Here is an 18955-nt window from a genome sequence, read left to right on the forward strand (position 1 = left end):
GACCTTAAATTACTTTCCCGAATACCATTTTTTGGGATTCAAAGTTTTGGTGAGAAACATTCAAAGGTATTCTCGAATATCTCGCCCGTTTCAGTGCCCGGGACAGTGCCGTTGATGCGCTACCGTACACACACGCAACTTTACACACAACAAACAGTGATATCCATCTGAGAATAACTAATAATAATTAATGTTGAATATGAATAATGTTGTGGGATTATTCCTTATTTCATGGGCTATTTTGGGATTTAAACTTTATTATTACATACTTATATAAAAACAAAACAAAAGAATAAAAAACAAAGCATTCAAATACTGATTCGGAGGTCGATTACTATGGCAATGGTCGAAGCTTTGAAGCATTTGGGTCAGCCCTACATTTAATGTGTCTCACAATGTTGTTGTAGCTGCATGTTGTATTACTTTCTGTTCTTAGCACACACTTGTGTGTGTGTGTGTTTGTGTGTGGTGTAGTTGTTGTGTGTTTCTCCTGTTAATAGCAAAGCTTATATATAATTTGACATGAGCTGAATTTCCTGGAACTCAACAGATCTCTGCTGACTTGCATTTAATCGAAAGACATACTGTAGGGCACATCCCCAAATAATTTAATCACTCATTACGCTGCGAAATTAAATTCAACAGGCTCAAATGAAATCCTATTGAATTAGACTGCGTCAAATCGAATGGAGCAGCCCTTGTAGATCCTCCTCAGCACTGACAGTGTGGCGGCAGTGCTCGCTGTCTGGCCCAAAGACACGGCTATTTAAAACAACATTAGCAGGATGGTGATATTTCCTGCTCGTCTGCCCCTGAGCTACAGCATGACTTCAGCTCAAGTCAACCTTGTTTCCTCCCTGTCACATCCTGAAGAGAGAGCATTACTGACGGGGATGGAGCGGGGCTGACTCCAGCCTGTCAGCAAGAGACAGAGGAGAGTCTGGTGCACACATACAATATGTGTATTTGTGTGTTACAGCAGGGAAAATTGGTGTGTGTGCTGGTGTTGAACAAGGCCAGTCGTAGCTGACAGCGTCTTTCAAGGGAAGAGAGAGGAGGAGGTGGAGGAAGAGGAGGAGAGCTCTGTCATTTCTTTTCTTTCTGCTGGAGAAAATGTCAGCATGCATCAGTCTGTTTGGCTACTGGCACAAAATCCAGCCACACACCCACACACTAACACACACACACGCCTGCCAGGGAGGTAAGGGAGCCGCGAAGAAGGGAAGGCGAGAAGTGTCGCGTAAGGAGAGGGATGGAGAGAGAAAAAAGGAGGGAGGAGGAGGCCATCTGGTCCTCAGCGTTCACACTCACATTCACTAACTGGAGACGTGAGAGAGTTGCCTCGGAAGAGAACAGTAGCCAGGAGTAGTAGGTCTTGATCTCTTTCTGAAGGTCTGATGTTTCTTTTACCAGCTGCTCACATTCAATATGCAATAATCTTAAAAAGAGCCTCGGGGTACTAATGTAAACGTTTTCTTTCTCTCTACCTCTTCTTTCTCAACCAATCGCCCCGTTTCTTTCACTGAGTTAGTGTCCTCTTTCCTCCTCACGTCTTCCTTATCTTCCTCAGCTAATTTATTCAGAGACACATTTTCTCTCAATGTCTTTTCATCCTCTTCGTTGCAATTCAGACTCAGCGACCGTTACTGCTCTTCTTTTCAACCTGTAATTTTCAACCCATCCATCTCAAGGTCACAACCTCTTTTACCTGCGCCTGACAATTCTTGCTCTGCAACAGCCGGGAATAAAATCACAGAGAATACAGCAGTCAGACATATTTAAAATATCTACTCAAATTTAAAGACTAAAAGAGAAATCATGTAAGAATGAGTGAATTATAGCACCCTTACTGGACTAATGTACGTGTTGGTAGAGAACATTGTGTCCAAATTGTCTTAACGGTGTTGCAGTTTGACTACAAACTCTGACTTTTAATTGTTGCCCTCCATAAGCTCAATTAGTGTAATCTAAAATATTTATCATCTGATGGGAGTAAAGTAGCAAGCTGTAATGGTTTTCCATGGCCTATGGGTAACTCATAATGAACCACAAACTTCCAGTTCATGTGAAGATATAATTGAGGCTTTCCATGTGACGGAGCAATACTGTTGTAATTTGAGCCTATAGGCTGTTCAATGTGCAAAAAACAACCAAATTACCACTGACGTTGTGAATGAGTGCCATTATTAACTTTGGATTATTAGAGTTTACTGGAGTCCATGTAAAGCCTTATTAACGCAAATAAGAAAACCTACTAAATCTACATTATAATGTATGTTTTTAATGTAATGGCACACTGATTACAAGACCCTGCTTTCACACTAACCATTCTTGGACCAACTGAATAAAACAACGTAGGCCAATACAACATGTTTTACATATTTTCAACGAAACACAATAAAACAATAAAGAAATACATCTGTAAAAATATTAGATAACAAATAATTATAAAATTAATCAAAATATTTAAAGATTTTTTTTGAGGTTTTTATAATAGTATTAGTATTAGTATTAGTATTAGTAGTAGTAGTAGTATTAGTATTAGTAGTAGTAGTAGTAGTAGTAGTAGTAGTAGTAGTGTGCCTTATGTATTCAAATCAGAACGTCAAATTTTGGTCAAAGTATGTATGTTTTAGCGTCAAAATGCTATTGTCCCAAGCCCTTCCAAAAAATGTTTCCCACATAACCTGACGTAGAAGCAGACAGGAGTAGCAGCACAGAAGATAAGCAATGTACTGCTGTGGACGCCACATTAGTTCAGATCCTCAAGTCACACAATAACACAAACTAACTAACCGATCGATGCAGCGGTATACCACCAACTCTGCGAGGTAAAATTACTGTTTTTGTGAATGGAGTCTGGTGGCTTTGAAGACAGCAAAATAACAGCTTCAGTTCCCTGTCGAAGAGGGCTCTCTGATGGCAAGGTAAAGCAGTGAAAATATTCTAAATATAGCGTACACTTAAGCTGATATTGATTTTTTTAAGTGTCTAAAATCCGTTTTTCTGCTGCTTCCATCCTCAGCTGATTTATTTCGCCATCAGACAGCCCTTTCCGACAAGGAACTGAAGCCATTATATCGCTATCTTCAAAGCCACCAGACTCCATTAACAAAAATAATAATTTACCTCTCAGAATGCAGGAGTATACATAAAATCCATGAACCCACCCTTTTAGTTATTTCCAAACTTAGCATAGCTAAGATTGAATCAGCTAGTGCTAGCGTTCACATTATTCAGAACATTCGTATAGTAAATTGACAGCTGCTCTGAGTGAAGTAGTCGTGCAGCCGGAGGCTCGGGAATTGTACAAGAGAGGAGATTTAACTTTACCTTTCTATAACCTAACAAGTCTGTGTAATAGAACACGTGATATTACACGAGAAATTAAGCTTTAGTTGTTGTGTCTTTCTAGCCAAACAGCTACCGTGGTGCTAACGTAGCAGCTAGGTGGATCAAACTAAAAAGCTGCGGCCGTGCTCGGCTTGTGATTGGCTCGGGCGGGTGTGTGGGCGGGACGTCAGTACCGTGGCTCCAGCCCCCCCGATCACTACTGTGCAGACTCTGGCTCCACATGACGTCCAAATCTCAAGATGGCAGCTCCCCTATCCGGGATAATTTGGCTTCACTTTTGTACAGTGGGAGGAAGTGGAGACGTGTCGTCCATCTATATATACAGTCTATGTTATATATCAATCCATGTACTTGTGAAAATGAACAAGTAACGTTCCTTTTCCACCACTCATCACTTGTATTTACATCCTGTGTGTGTAAGTCTGCTGCACCTTCATGTATTTGAATGTCTGTAAATGTTTGTATGTCATACTGTGTGGTGGGTTTGGTTTATTTTAGGCAGTAGGAGACAGTGGAGGAGCCTAATCAGTCTATAGGACTATAATTATCATGTCAGTGTCTCTCTGCAACCACAGTACAGTGTAGGAGGGATACCACAGCTACAAAGACTATTTCAGCCAGAGGGTATATGTATATTAGAAATATGTATATCTCAACGCTGGATGTGCAATAACGTCTGCTTGTTTGTGTGTTTATAAGCCTGGAAAGTCCGATGTTTTGATGATATAGTGTATGGACTTACAGATTTGAGGAAACGGTTCGATGGAGAAAATCTTTTTTTTTCAAAAATCAAAAAACACGTTGCGTGCATCACACTCACCATACCCTGGGCGGCGATGAGTGCAGCCAGGGTGCTTCTCCCTGAGGTGCCGGGGGTACAGAGTGACAGACGAACCTCCTGTCCTCCCACCAGTGTTCGGTCCATCTCTATCAGCACAGCCTCCGCCTGCTCCGAGCTCTCATACTCCACCACACCGAAGCCTCGGACTGGGCTGCCTTCATCCTGAGCAAGCTGGAGGATAGCCCAAAAAAACAGCATTAAGTTACAGCTGGGAAATGAGAAGTAAGTCAGAAATGTTGTGCTTTGGGGGAAGAACAACTTCACTTATTGACTGTTTTATTTAACCAATAGGATTATTAATGCTTCTGCAGCAGCTTTGCTTCAAGAAAACTTTAATTAAACCTCCACTGTTTCATCTTCTTTACCTCTGCAAGACCTGTAATTTGTTTTCATTAGTTGTACCAAAATGTTTCCCCTCTTCATCATTTTGTTAAACAACTAGTGTCCCTCTGTTATTAGCACCGTCTCTTCTACGGCAATATATCGGTAAGAATATGATACATATCATAATGCAGGGGTTACCATTCAATATATTGCAATATATTGTGATACAGTAAACAAGGTGATATATTGAAACAAATCGAATTTTAGGAAAACTGTCATAGTATAAAGAACACATGCATAAATATGCAACAGTGGGATCTGCACTTGCATTTATCACAGTCCCTGTAACATCCAACATCACAGCACTACTTTATGTGCCATCTGAGCCACTGTCTGCCACAAATATTTGCATGTAAACCATTAATGAAAAATCGACCGTGTTTCTGAGAGCCAATACAGTATAACAAAACATAATATCACGATACTTATCAATAATTTCTGACAGCCCTGGTCTCCTCATTGTAAAAAGGTTGTGGGTTTGAATCTGCCAACCAGCTCTGTGCAGAGTATTTGAGTTTTCCTCACGTCTGCTTGGATTTTGGTTAACTCCCATAGTCAAAGAACATGAAGGTTAGGTAATCTAGAGGACTGAATGTGATTGTGTGTCAGTCCTGTGATAAATTGCCCCCCTGCAACCCTGAACAGGATAAGCAGGACAGCAGATAATGGATGGATGGATGATCTCAAGAGCCTCACTGGAGATGATGATGCTCAGGAGCCAAATTCAACCTGTAACTACTGTAGATGGATACAGCAACGCCAGTGCATCTGTTGCTGAATGAAGAAACACGAACTGTGTCCGAATATAAAAACACGACATGAACCACTGCAGCCACCGTTTGGAGAGAAACAGATCTCTCTATGTCTCATCTAAGATGTTTTTTTTCCTTGTATGATTGTTGAATCTTGAAAAAAGACCTAACTTCTGAATAACTGGCACTAAAACCTAATATCTACTGCACATTTCCTTCTTTCAGACTTCAGAAGGAATAAAAAAAAAGAAAAACAGAGGCATTATCGCCAAGAGCTGATTTAATGGAGTGACTGTTTTAGAGTGGGTTTTCTCTTCAATATGCAAGAGGAAATGTGCTCACTGATAATTCTAATCATCTAATATAAGTTGCATGCTGCTTAATATTTTTTTCTCTCAACAGAGGGGGCGAACTGCCTGGAAACATTACTTTCATTTATTCTATCTTTTAATAAATCATCAGGGGAAGCAAAAGAAGTCCCTGCAAACAGCCTCTTCTCTATTTCTATATCGAGTTCATGGCCCCGTCTAAGAAGAGTAATACCATTCATCCAGAAAGGAGAAAGGTAAGGTATTTTATATGATTGGATTCAATGGCCAAAACACAATCTCCGCCAGAGCATCCAAGGTTACCATGGTGACGTACTGTGAGACTGAAAAGTCCAACGTTGCTAGCTGACTGCTAATTCAGTCATATCGTTAGGCGAACGAATGTATTCACCAAATTCATTCAAACACGACAAAAAGAGCTTATAAAGAGGATCAAAACTACAAATGTACACACTTCCACTTTCAAGTGTGTGTGTATTCGTGAGTGTATTTGTGTGTGTGTGTGTGTGTGTGTGTGACAGATAACTGTGTGTTGTGGTGGAGGTGAAAGAGCTTGTCTCAGCTCCTTTTGTCAAAGAGGACAAATAAAAAATGACATGATGCAAGAGATACATCCTCTTCTTGCTCTTCCTGCACTGCTCCAGGGAGTAACCGTACGCACGCCGGCACACACGCACGCACGCACGCACGCACACACACCACACGTTTTCGTATGTGCGTAAAAGCGACCAAAATGTGGGCTGATCAAATCAAAATAATAAAATCCTGCTTAATGGCCACATCCATTGAACAACATGGAAAGCTAATGGAACAATGCAATGTTATCACATTTTCTTTATGGTTCCTGGCCGATGAAACGGATCTCTCCAGTCTACCCAGTACTGCTGACCAGTAACATTACTTCCGAAGATGATAGACTTTTCTGTCAAGGAGCTTCAGTCATTTCCAGTGTGAGGAGCAGCTAAATAATGCAGGCAGGCTAATAGCTTAAAGCTAATGGATGATATTGGATAATGACAATGGCTAAAAGCTAATGGCCTATGGTTAAAAAAAACCCACACCATTTGACCTACTGCTGGTAGTGACTGAATTCTATGAAAAAACAAAACTGAAAAATTACATGAGGAGCGCTTGATTTGTCTACGTCCACTTTTTGAGACTGTTTAAGTATATCTGGTGCAAAGATCTTAATTTAGTTATGTCATACTTGCATATGTTTTCTGTAAATTACTATTGAAGTGACTGATTGTAGATTCTGTAGGACACAGAACATCAGACTAATCTGCCGATTTTCTTGATTAATTGTTTATTATATAAAATATAAAATAATAGTTTCCCAAAGGCCGAGGTAATGTCTGCAAATCGTATGCTTAGTCCAACCAACAGCCTAAAGTCCAAAGATTGAGTTTATTTTGAAGAAAACCACCAAATATTCACATTTAAGAAGTTAGTAGCAGTGATTTTTTTTTACCTAATTTATTTAATCAGTTATATTTACATCATTTACAAGAAAGCCCACTCAAGCACTAAGTTTCAGAGGATTTGTGATTGCAATTAAACATAAAAAATTATCATATAATCACACTTCTATGCGATACAATCACATCAGGCATTTTCATGTAAAAAACTGATAGATTACGAATCAGTGGGAGACAAATGTATTTGTGCTTTCTCAGCCTGCGCGCTGATGCCTGTTACCATCAGCGCTCAATCAAGTGGCCCTCCACTTCCTCCCTCCTCTCATTTTTCTGCTGTTCCCTCCGGTCTGAACAGAGGACGGATGGATGGATGGACGGATGGATGGATGGAGGGGGGGAACGGGGGAGGAAAATGGATGTATATGTGGAGGAGTAGGTCGATAGGCTATTATGATCAGCATACATTAAGCAAACTGTATGGAAATGACCTGAACCACTCTACCACTTGAGAAGTAGATGGATGGATAGATGGCAGAATGAGAGAGAGTAGGAGTGAGGATAAGATGGCGAGAAAAGAGAGAGGAGGAGGAGGAGGAAAGAGGAGTGAAGGAGAAAAACATCAGTGATTGATTAAGTAACAAGACAAGTGAAGGGAGTGAGAGGATATGAGCCAGAAAAGACAGGAGGGAAAACAAATAAAAACTTGCTCATCATTATTTTTGTGTGTACACACAACAAATAAGATCGGAGTGGAAGTGGGTAAACTGTGAAACATACATTATATATATCAAATTGGATTGTGTGCAAATGGTATTCAAGCTACCATCAACTATGTGTGTTGTGTGCATGCGTGAGTAATGATGTGAGTCTCTCTCTACTCAAATTTCTTCTCCAACTCCACTCACACCATATCAAATATTCAATCATTATTTAGATCTGCACAAACAATTATGTAAATTTAAAGTAGGCATGTGTTTACTGTATGTGAGCCTTGTATATGCAAGCTGCCATTTGCTTCTCTCTTTTTGTGTTCCTTGAAAGCCTCGAAAAATACATATAAATGCATTTTTGCTGTTTGTCTTGTTCAAAAACATGTACAATTTATTGTAACCACAAAGTAGCTTTGATATTATCAACATAGTTTCACATGTATGGCAGCTGAAAAGGGCAGTGGTGTGCACATTCTCAGTTCTTCACACATGCGAGACTGACAACACATGACTAGGGCTGGGTATCGGTACTCGATACCTTTAAGGTATCAACTGAAATAACCCAGTAAAACTTCTCCAGTCAAACGATACCTGCAATTGATCCACTTTATGCCTAGATCTTAAAAGAAAGGTGTATTTGTTAGAGCATGTGAGCGGAGTGGAGCTCGAGCCAGCAGGGAGTTTTAGTGGAAGGATTTTGGATGGAGTGCAGTGCAAATAACTGGTGCCGTTCACACCATGAGTTCGAAGCTTGCCAGAGTGAGCCCAGAATGTGTCTGTGTATAGCGCACGGCGGTTGCATAGGATTGTTTCAGACTCGTGTGATCCAAACATTTCCAATAATCGCAGAGCGTTGTTAAAAAGTGAACAGTTATTGAAAAACGAAGGTGTAATCATTTCCAAAATTCCCAACATGTTTTTATCTTACGAAATATTCTGCTTCAATCAATGATTTGTTGGCGTTTAGCCTTTCAAAAACAACATTTTCACTGCAGTCAAAAAACGTTTTTCTCTCCGAATTGACATACACAAAGGACGCACCTGTATTAACGGGGTGTTCTAACATCAATAAAACGAAATTGATGAGTTATAATAAATTAAAGAAAGTCAATTTGATTCAAAAAATAAATTTAAATTGAGAATTTTGTATGAGGATTTTTTTCTGCGGCCTGGAGCAGCGGGAACGAACAGCTAGCCAGTGGGAAACACACACACAGCTTTCATTCACATGATGGGTATCAAACGTACTCTATTGGTATCGTTAGCACTTTAAGGTTACTGGTATTGGTACTGGCATTGTAATTTTTTAAACGATACCCAGCCCTACACATGACACTACAAAATTAGAAATCAAAGATGTCCGTGATATTGAAGAGCTCCCAATGAAAAAGTTAGATTTTTCTTGATCTTCACCCAACATTGTGTTGGAAATGTTAAAGGTTGGATTAAAACATTGCTCATGTGTCATTCCAATGAAAACCTTTTTTATTGCAACCCCTTTAGTATCACACAGTCTTGCTCGCCCTTGTCCTCAAGGTATGATTTAGAAAAATTAAAGAGTAATTAACTTCAGTAATTTGATACTTCATCCTATAAATTATCCTTGATGTGAATCGAATTGGCCCAGAGGATATTCCTCTCCTGCAAAGTGTAATCACCCAACATCAGTCTAATTAACAGAATGCGGTTTTTCATACTTTGGCCAACAGGTAGTAAAGTTGGAATAACAGACTAAAGTAATCGACTGCACCATAAGGTCCATGGTATGATGTGTAAATCACAGCTGTTTTTTTCTGTCATGATGCATATAGCTTCATATACAGTATATTCATATACTGTATATGATGCATATAGCTTCATATACAGTATATTCATATACTGTATGTCCTACATGTATGTCATCATCATCATTTTGATATTTTCTAGAGTTGTAATATAAGGTCTTCACTGTTCACAGTGCTGAATGTCAGTATGTATTGTACATGAGGGATAGACAGATATCATGTTTATGCAAAGTAACAAATGTAGCTTGTTGTATAATGTTGATGTAGCGTGGGTTAATGTACAGCCCACCAAAGAATAATGCTAAGATATTTTGTGGTATCATACTCTCTCGACATGTACTTAACCCTCCTGTTGACCTCGGGTCAAATTTGACCCGTTTTTATTTAATCATAAATATGGATTTCTTAAATCTAATTGCCCCAAAATAACATGGATGGTTGCCTATCAAAACAATATTCTGACTAAAAGTTTACATATACAAGTATGTGATAATACATCAACATTATGTTCCTCTGATAATAACTTTAGTCAAAATAATTCACAATATCTGCTTTTTCTTTTTACCAAATTTTTTTTTTATAATTTCACGGAAATTAGGTTTATTAACCTTAATTTCAACCCAAAAAGTGTAGAAGTTGGCCAAAAAGGTGTAACACAGAATTGGGTGATAGTTTATATTGTATGCTTTATAAAAAGTCAAACCAAACCGGGTTAATTTTGACCCGGGACGGCAAAAGTTGCATTGTTGACGGGAAGACAACAGGAGGGTTAAACATTACTTGCCATCCCTGATTTTGACAACATGATCAAACAAATGAGCCAAATGAGTCTAGTCGAAAGTGCAGTGGCACTCAAGAAGTACCTTAAATTATAGCATAATTAGCAGCAGTTGACAACCCCATTTTCTACTTGTACAGTATGACAGCCTGCCATAGAAACTCATTTCATAGAGATATAAAACCATATATGCAGAGTTTTCTGTCGGTCTGCTGTTAGAAAAACCTGGGGATCAAACCACACGACATGCCGATTGTTGTTCCCAACTCTTGCGAATCAGAACATACCAACTTATCAACAGACCAAAACCTTTCAAATCTGACCTCTAAAATCACGATAAGCATTCAAATGGACACAGATGTTATGATGGCATTTAGATGTAGCCCAGAGTGCATCTTACCTACGTCAGTAACTTGATTTGTCTGGGTCAACTTTTTGTATTTTTGCATCAGAAGACATAATATTAATAGATGATCCTTAGCTGACATTAAGAATTACCTTTGTCTAGCAAATATAATTGATTCAATAGATATTCAATAGATATGCATCTTATATGAAAAGGTAGGATGGTCCTCCTTAACAAACAGATGGAAGCAGCATTGTATGTTGTTTGTTTACAAGACTTTACTGCAAAAACTAGGGCTGCAACAAACAATTATTTTCATTGTCGATTAATCTGTCGATTATTTTCTCGATAAATCAAAGTTGTTTGGTCTATAAAATATCAGAAAATGGTGAAAATGTCGATCAGTCTTTCCCAAAGAAGAAGACGATGACGTCCTCAAATGTCTTGTTTAGTCCACAACTCAAAGATTTTCAGTTTACTGTCATAGAGGAGTAAAGAAACCAGAAAACATTCACCTTTAAGAAGTTGCGATCAGATCATTTTTACTTTTTTTTCTTAAAAAAATACTCAAAGCGATTAATCGGTTATCAAAATAGTTTGCGATCAATTCAATAGCTGACACCTAATTGATTTATCATTGCAGCTCTAGTAAAAACTGCCTTGTTACTTCATTTTACATTTCAATCCAGCACTTGCAATGTCAGGTCACAGGACATTTTAACGTTCGCTCTACCTCTTGTTTACACTGAACTTGGAATAAGTGGGTTCAAATACTACTCCTGCATACAAATGGAACAAACTCCAAAAAATATGAAGCTACATTCTCTGATCTCACTTGAACATTTTAAAAGGTTGTACTGAAAATGTTTAATGTATGTCTGTGAATCATCTGTGGGTCTGTCTATGCTTAAACTGTACATGTTTATTTTCTTTGTACGCGGGTCTCTCTTGAAAAAAAGATCCCAATCTCAATCAGACTACTTGTTTCAATAAAGGAAAAATAAAGTAGAAGAAATATGAAATACAAGTGAGGACTTTTCACCGAAGTCACAAAGGCCAGAAGGACGTTTAATCAAATATCAAAGGTATTTGTAGGTTTTGCAGGTATCGACTCTTTAAAAAAACAATTGTAATACACAGTCTTTTTCTAAATGCATTATATACAGTAAATCTCTGTATGTGTGTGTGTGTGTGAGTGCAGAAACCAAAGATGTTAAGCTAGCTATCAGTGTGTGTGACAGCTCCTGACCTCAAGTCGGGTCTCCAGCCAAGAGATGCTGACTGAGGCACCAGCAGGGCTGATACTGTGTGTTTGAGGGTGTATATGTGTGTGTTTGAAAAGGTTTAAACGGCCACATCAGCTGTCTGAACCGAGTGATGAGGTCACGACAGCCCTGTCACAGCTGTCGGTGAAGAAAGGTACATACATGACCTGTCACAGTGATAAGTTTAACTGTAAAGATCTTTATGAAGAGAGCTGGAGGAGTCGAGCAGAGGATGTGCATGTGTGTGGGTGTACATGAAAGCGAGGGAGAGACTGAGTGGGGGACAGCGTGACTATTATTAAAAAAATAAAAGATAAAATAATCAAGAAATCATTAGTTCTCCTAAATCAAAGTTGAAATTCACCAAACAACAAATGTTTGTGGAGGTTTTTCATTATCTTCGTGTGCGGCAAAAGATGTAATTAAACACGACACCTATCTTAGATTTATTCTCTCTTTGAATAAAACTTTGAAAACACCGCAAATTCCACCAAAGGGGGGGCAATAATGGTGTCAAGGATCTTAAGATTGTACTTGGAAAGACTTTAATTATCTGTGCGACGATGAGTGCCGATGATTTGTGAGGAACGTGTTTGTTTTTGTATCAAAAATTGGTATTTTCTGTTGCTTCTGAATAAAAGAATGCAACTGCAAAATAAAGTTTATTATAAGTTGTATTTCCCGCTTACAGCCTCTTTGGTTCATTGATGTTGTAAATGCAATCGGCAGAAGTAAAAAGCTAACGTTAGGCTACAAACAAATTACTCCACGGTTGCATGACTTTTTTAAGACACGTAAAAGCTTCGAAATTCACAAGTGGGATATTTACTGACGTATTTTATGGCGTAGAACAAAACGTTAAAATCTCTTCAGCTTGTGTTAACCACAGACTTTATTTCAGGCATCTAACTAAAAACCCATTCAAAAAACCCATTGATTCCAGACGAGGGAACCAGACCGGTTTTAGGACTGCAGCACTCTATTTACATGTATCTAGAATTATCTCTGATTCATCTCACATTCTTCTACACTTTCTCACATTCTTGTTTCACTTGGTGCCGAGAAAAACATTGTGTTTTAGTTGACATCCTTGTTTCTCAGCTGCTGTGATGCTTTTTGCCTGTGCTTGTCAATAAAAACCTGTCGCCAGTAACTGGACATTATTGCCATGGGGGCTGATCTTCGACCTGTTTCTTCAACTTTAAAGTCCCACACAGCACCTGCTATTAAAAACCGCGAAGCTGACTTTTCTGTTTGCGCCAGCTGGTGGGCGGTGCTTGGTATTTCCTCAACCGATCTCAACATGGCTGCCAGGTCAAAAACTTTCTTATTTTACAGCTAAACAGTCCACTACAAGATGTTTCTGAAAACATGTGAGGCAAGAAATAGGCATTACAGTAACATAATACTGATTCATATTTGATCAGCGCTGCCTAATTTGACCATTTGATCAGAGTTTGCGAGTGACTGACAGCTGCTCAGCAACGGCAGGCTCCAGCTCGGCTCTGATTGGTTGTTTTCCTCCGGTCTGTGAAATCTTGCAGATGCCTTTAGGAGCACAGGAGGACACAGAGGCACATGATTTTTTTCAGATCACCTGTCTCATACACTACTGTCAGGATATAGTGACTGTTTTATAAAAAATACTTTTTAAAATCATATTTGCGCCAATTCTACCCACTGCAGCTTTAAGCCATCTACATCTACATCTACATCTACATCTACATCTACATCCTTTTACAGATGTTAGTACATTACTGACCAGATTCGTTCCTATTTGTCTCCTAGTGAATGTGGGATTTAAACGTACTCTCCGCCATCATTATTACATTTACAAATATGCCAACAATCTTCTCACAGTGACTGACAGTCTCCCGCTCTTCATCATTTCCCTTCAGCTCTCCGTCTCCCTCCGTCCCTCTATTAGGCCTGACACTGTCAGCCCTCTCCTCCCTCGCTCCATCCTCTCTCTAATAGGTCTGGCATTCTCAGCACCATCCTCCCTCCTTCCCATCCCTCCTTACTGTCTACATCCTGCTGTCCTTCCCTCTAATATGGTTGACATTCTTTAGCCTCTCGTCCCTTCCTCCATCTCTCCTGCATGACTCAAGCTAAAGTGCTGCCTGGAGGGCCCTTTCGTGGGGAGCAGAATTATGGCGCTCAGGGCCAAGGCCACAGGTTAAGTGCACTCTGCACAGAGGAAAAGTAACAAGACGGCTGACTCTACCTGTGCACAGAGGAGGAAGAAGGTTTATGTAAGAGACTGCAGCTGACAACAGTAAGACATACGGTAATGATATGAGACAAATGAATATGAAGCAAACAGAGGAGCAAACATCATATCATACAAAAGTTTGCATGTCATTGAACAGGCGATGTTGCGATTATACGATCAGCGCCTCTGGGATGCCCAAATATATCAATCTTTATGGTGAAAAATGGTAGGGATGCACTGATACCGATGCAAGTATCGGGTCTGATACTGTGCTCATGTACTTGTATACTATTCCGATAGAACTTTATCACTTTAGTCTCCACCGCATCAATTAGTTTAGCTGCGTGTGTGTCTGCCTGTCGTACTCTGTCAGCCCGGCATAACGTTAGCGAGTGTTCGGTCAAGAGAGAGAGTGTGTGACGATGAGTGAAGTTATCAGTAACGTTATAGCTGTGAACGTATTAGTGCAGTGTGTGTACAGTTTATTTGTCGGTGAATATACTAAATGCTCCAACTCCTAAAATACCCTCTCCAAGTTCTGGGCCTTGCTTGTCAGCCACCTGCTGATTAAAGTGAAGGCATTTAACCTTGGAGTTAGCAACAACTCCAGTTCAGGCTCACTTAAGGTGAACTGACTTTTAAGGTGGACCAGCTATTCTCCTTTAAATGTCAAGCCACTCCTTTGAGTTTTGCTCAGCGTGTTTTTATTTTTAATATTCAAACAGTTAATTGTTAACATCCCCACTGCAAACTATGCTCTCTTTGTATCAGAAAAACACAAAGTTGAATGCTAAAAAGCCAGCAACTGCATCATGTCGTATATTTAATTTGTTACAGTCAGAAAGTGAGGAACATCTGATGAAAATAAAACATGTTTTCAACTCATTGTTAGAACTGTAATGGTATTATTAAGTACTCATATTGGTACTCGGTATAGGTAAGTACCCAAATGTAACTACTTGTACTTGGTCTATCCCTAGAAAATGGTAAACCAGAGAGACTGCACTAACCACAGCCGGGTATGCTACTTAAAACGGAGCAGGCGCACTGGGAATGAGGCATTTCAGACAATGTTTGTGTTTTCTTGCATTGAAATCAAGTGTATCCCCAGTAGTATCACAAACATGGAAATACTATGCTACAAATGAATGCAAAGCAGCAATTAAAGGTACTAAATGTGAGATTGGGAGCATTTCTATTGCCTCTCAAACTAACGGTGCCATCAGCGCTAACAGTGTTAACCTGGGGAGGAATCTCAGGGTGGGCGCTACGCTTCTGCGCCGCCGCCGTGGGTCGGGACGGCGTTATCAGCTGTAACCGCTGTATGAGAGCAGTGCAGAGTGGCAGCCGGGAGCTAGCCAGTGGGGCACACTCAGGTAGACATTACTCCTCTATATCTTTACACAACAAATAGTTGTTTGCTGCTATAATAATGCTCTGGATATTGTATAGATCACCTTTAAGGTTAAAATGACTTTAATGCACCACAGGCATTTCTTCTGCAAAATAATACAGTAACTACTGGTCTGAATGCTACCTTGTATGTTTTCATATCCCAGTATATGTTGTTTCTGCATCCTGTTTATTGGTGTTCGGGGTTTCAGAAGCTTTGTTCTTTGAAGTATTTCTAGTGCATACATGCTGAAGTGCAGTAAAACACACAAACACACACTTGTAAGCACATACTGTACTGTACATAGCAAAATGCTGAACCATAGGTCAAAGCCTGCTGGCTCTGAAACAGAGAAGCAACATGAGCTAAACACCCACAAAGCATCATGGGACCAGGATGATGTGGGTGTATTGATTTCTATGTGGGAGTGGGGCAGAGGGGTGGAGCTAAAACTGGAAATGTAGCAGATGACAGATACCCATTGAATGATGTCTAAATGGTAATGTGGGGGTGCGCTGGATGTAACGAGGCAGGGTGGTATATAACCTTCAGCTGAGTTATATACCGTTGAAACAGAGCAAAGTGGGAGGGAGGGAGGAAGTTGAAGGGTGGGGCAGTTGTCACAGCAGCCACACCTCACCATGGAAACAGTTGCTTGGTGATGCTGCTAGACTGACCAATAGGGACGCTGCCCTCTTGAATTTTATATCAGCACCTCTCACCTGATGGCGTTGGATTGAAAAAGGCGTGTATATGGAAGGAGGGAACCATTTCAAAGTGACAAAGATATTATGAAGATCCTTCAGTGGAGTTTGTGTGACATTATCAATGAATAACATTTTATTTTAGAGGTTGTTTTTTTTACACTATGAGGCTCTGAGAAAATGGAAATTTGCAAACATTCATCTTAAACCTTTCACAGCACAGACATGTTCAATGAGCCGTAACCAATTAGATACATAACTGTGTAGATCTGATGGTACGAGGTGCGAAAACTAAAAGGCCCTGTCACATTTGCTGTTATTATGGTAGGAATAAATAACTTTCTATCCCACACACACATAGAAATACACACACTCACTTGGCAGAAGACAGGTTTGTAGGTTTCTGAGAAGAGCTGGGTCAGTTCCTCAGAGTCACAGAGGTCCAGCGGCAGCCGGTTTATACACAGACACCTGGAGTGCAGGTTCTCCTCTTGGCTCAGCTGGTTGACGTCCATCCACTGCACCATCAATGAGCGATCATCCTGCACAATCAGAGTACAGAATCTGAGTTTTAAGACCCTGAACTCGCTTCACACTCCTACACTGCATAAGTACCCTCTAAATTCTGCATTTATTATAAATAAATGTTTGCAAATATAGCTGTACTTGCTATTATGTATTCATCCTCTTTGCTCTAAAATGCTGATTTAAAAGCTCGTCAGCCCTTGAGCTGCACACTTACATCTACAGTTTTTTGATTCACTGATTGAGCCGATCACAAATGAGAGGTCAGACAATGTGTTGTATGATTTCAAGTAAAGTAAACCGCACTAAAATGAGACAAGGAGATGTTTTTTGTTCCCACACTTATGTGTTCAACCTGCTATTCAATATTTTATACTCAGGAGTTAGATTGAAACCAAACTCAACTAGCAGAACCTGTATTTGTACTCATTATCTGTTCTCCCCTGTAAGATCAGTTTCTACAAATCACAAGTGATGTTTACAAGTTTCAGTCAGGTTTTGTGGAAGTAAACAACTCAATGTGAGGATGTGACCAAAGACTCAAATGTATCACTCCTCTTTCTGCTCACTTTTAGTTTTTAGTTTAGTTTAGTTTGGAGCTAAATTAACCCAATCTATATAAATATGTAACCTGCTTGGTGTTGGCCAGTAGTCCAATCCAGTATAATCAAATCAGTTGTTACAATCAGGTAACTTAAAAAAAAAAAAGTGAGGTAAGATTTTATCAAATCAAGTAAAATCATTTAAATTTAAAAGGGAACTACGCCCATTTTCAAAATATTATTTCTAAAACAGTCCAAAAAATATTAGTAAACATGAACAAATCTCTCCCAAATCCAAAAACTAGAATGCTAAAACTCAAACTTGTGAAGTCATAGGGTATAAAGTGTGGAACTACTCCATAGACAATGTATAGAGTGCGGCAGGAATGAGTCCTAAAACGCGGAAATGAGTTAGCATATTAGCATTTCCGTCTGGAAGTCAATGGGTTTTTTGGGCCTACAAAAATAAGTCAACCCTGCAGCACTCTATAGGGAGGAATATTATGAGTATATGGGAACATTTTCTGTTTCACAACTGACAACACTACAATAGAATAAAGCTCATTTGGGTATAAAAAAGAAAACAAACATCCTGTGGAACGAAATCGAGAAATCAGCCCCCCATTCATTGTCTGTGGAGCAGCTCCAGACTTTATACCCTATGACATCGCAAGTTTGAGACTTACTTCTCTGGTTTCTGGCTTTGAGAGAGATTAGCTCATGTTCACAAATATTGATTGAATTTTCCTCGGTCATGGAAATAACATATTGGAATTCTTAATTTACGTGGTGTTCCCCTCTAAATGCAGTCAAATCGAGCCAATTCAAGTCAAATCAATTCAAGTTTAGCGCAGGTTTAGCCCAGCAAACTAAAGTGCATCTTTTGTCCTCATCCAAAGGGTTCAAAAAACAGGAGCCCTTTGGCATCTTTCAGTCATATAGATAAATGTAACTATTAAGATGAAATAATCAAACATAACAGGATCATTATAACAACTGCTCTAACATACCATTGGTCGGCCCAGCAGCTCAGAACGGGCCCGTGAAGCAGAATCCTTCTTCATGTATTCAACAAACCCATATCCTTTGGAGTGGCCCGTCAGCTCGCTGTACACCAGGAAGGAGCGTTCGATGTTCCCGTAGGCGCGCACCGTCTCCTCAAACTGCTGGGCGGTGAAGGTGTGGGGCAGGTTGGTGAGGCAGAGCAGGGAGTCGGTGGGCTGCAGCGTGACATTGATCAGGCGTCCCCGGACAGTGCTGTGATGGAGGGAGCGGATGGCATCCTGAGCCTGGTCCCCGTTCAGCAAAGTCACAAAGGCTGGAGGAGGGGACATTATGGAGACATCGACGAGACGAAAACACAGACAGAGACGAAGAACAGACACAAAGAAAGAGACGCACACACGTAAATGGACGAGGACGTGTGATAGGCGAGCAGACGGAGACAAACATAAACATACATTTAAAAACAGGCAGAAAGCAGTTTGGAGTGGAGGATGCACACAGTCAAGAAACATGCAAAAAACAACTCACATGAAAAGCAAAGAAAATAAATGACAGGCCGAATGTGGCAAAAAAAAAAAGTTATAAAAGTTTGACAGACAGTCATAAAGAC

General features: G+C 39.8%; 1 protein-coding gene across 1 annotated transcript in view; it reads right to left on the minus strand.

The window, feature by feature from the left end:
* Positions 1-18955, minus strand: part of raver2 (ribonucleoprotein, PTB-binding 2) — a 94621-nt gene that overhangs the window by 23579 nt on the left and 52087 nt on the right. The window contains exons 3-5 of the mRNA XM_074636710.1: positions 18351-18658; positions 16651-16815; positions 4175-4366 (exon numbers count right to left, since the gene is read on the minus strand). Of these exons, the coding sequence (XP_074492811.1) occupies positions 4175-4366; positions 16651-16815; positions 18351-18658 (665 nt within the window). The remainder of the gene's footprint in view (positions 1-4174; positions 4367-16650; positions 16816-18350; positions 18659-18955) is intronic.

The sequence above is a fragment of the Sebastes fasciatus genome, chromosome 5, assembly GCF_043250625.1.
Source record: "Sebastes fasciatus isolate fSebFas1 chromosome 5, fSebFas1.pri, whole genome shotgun sequence".
Taxonomy (NCBI): domain Eukaryota; kingdom Metazoa; phylum Chordata; class Actinopteri; order Perciformes; family Sebastidae; genus Sebastes; species Sebastes fasciatus.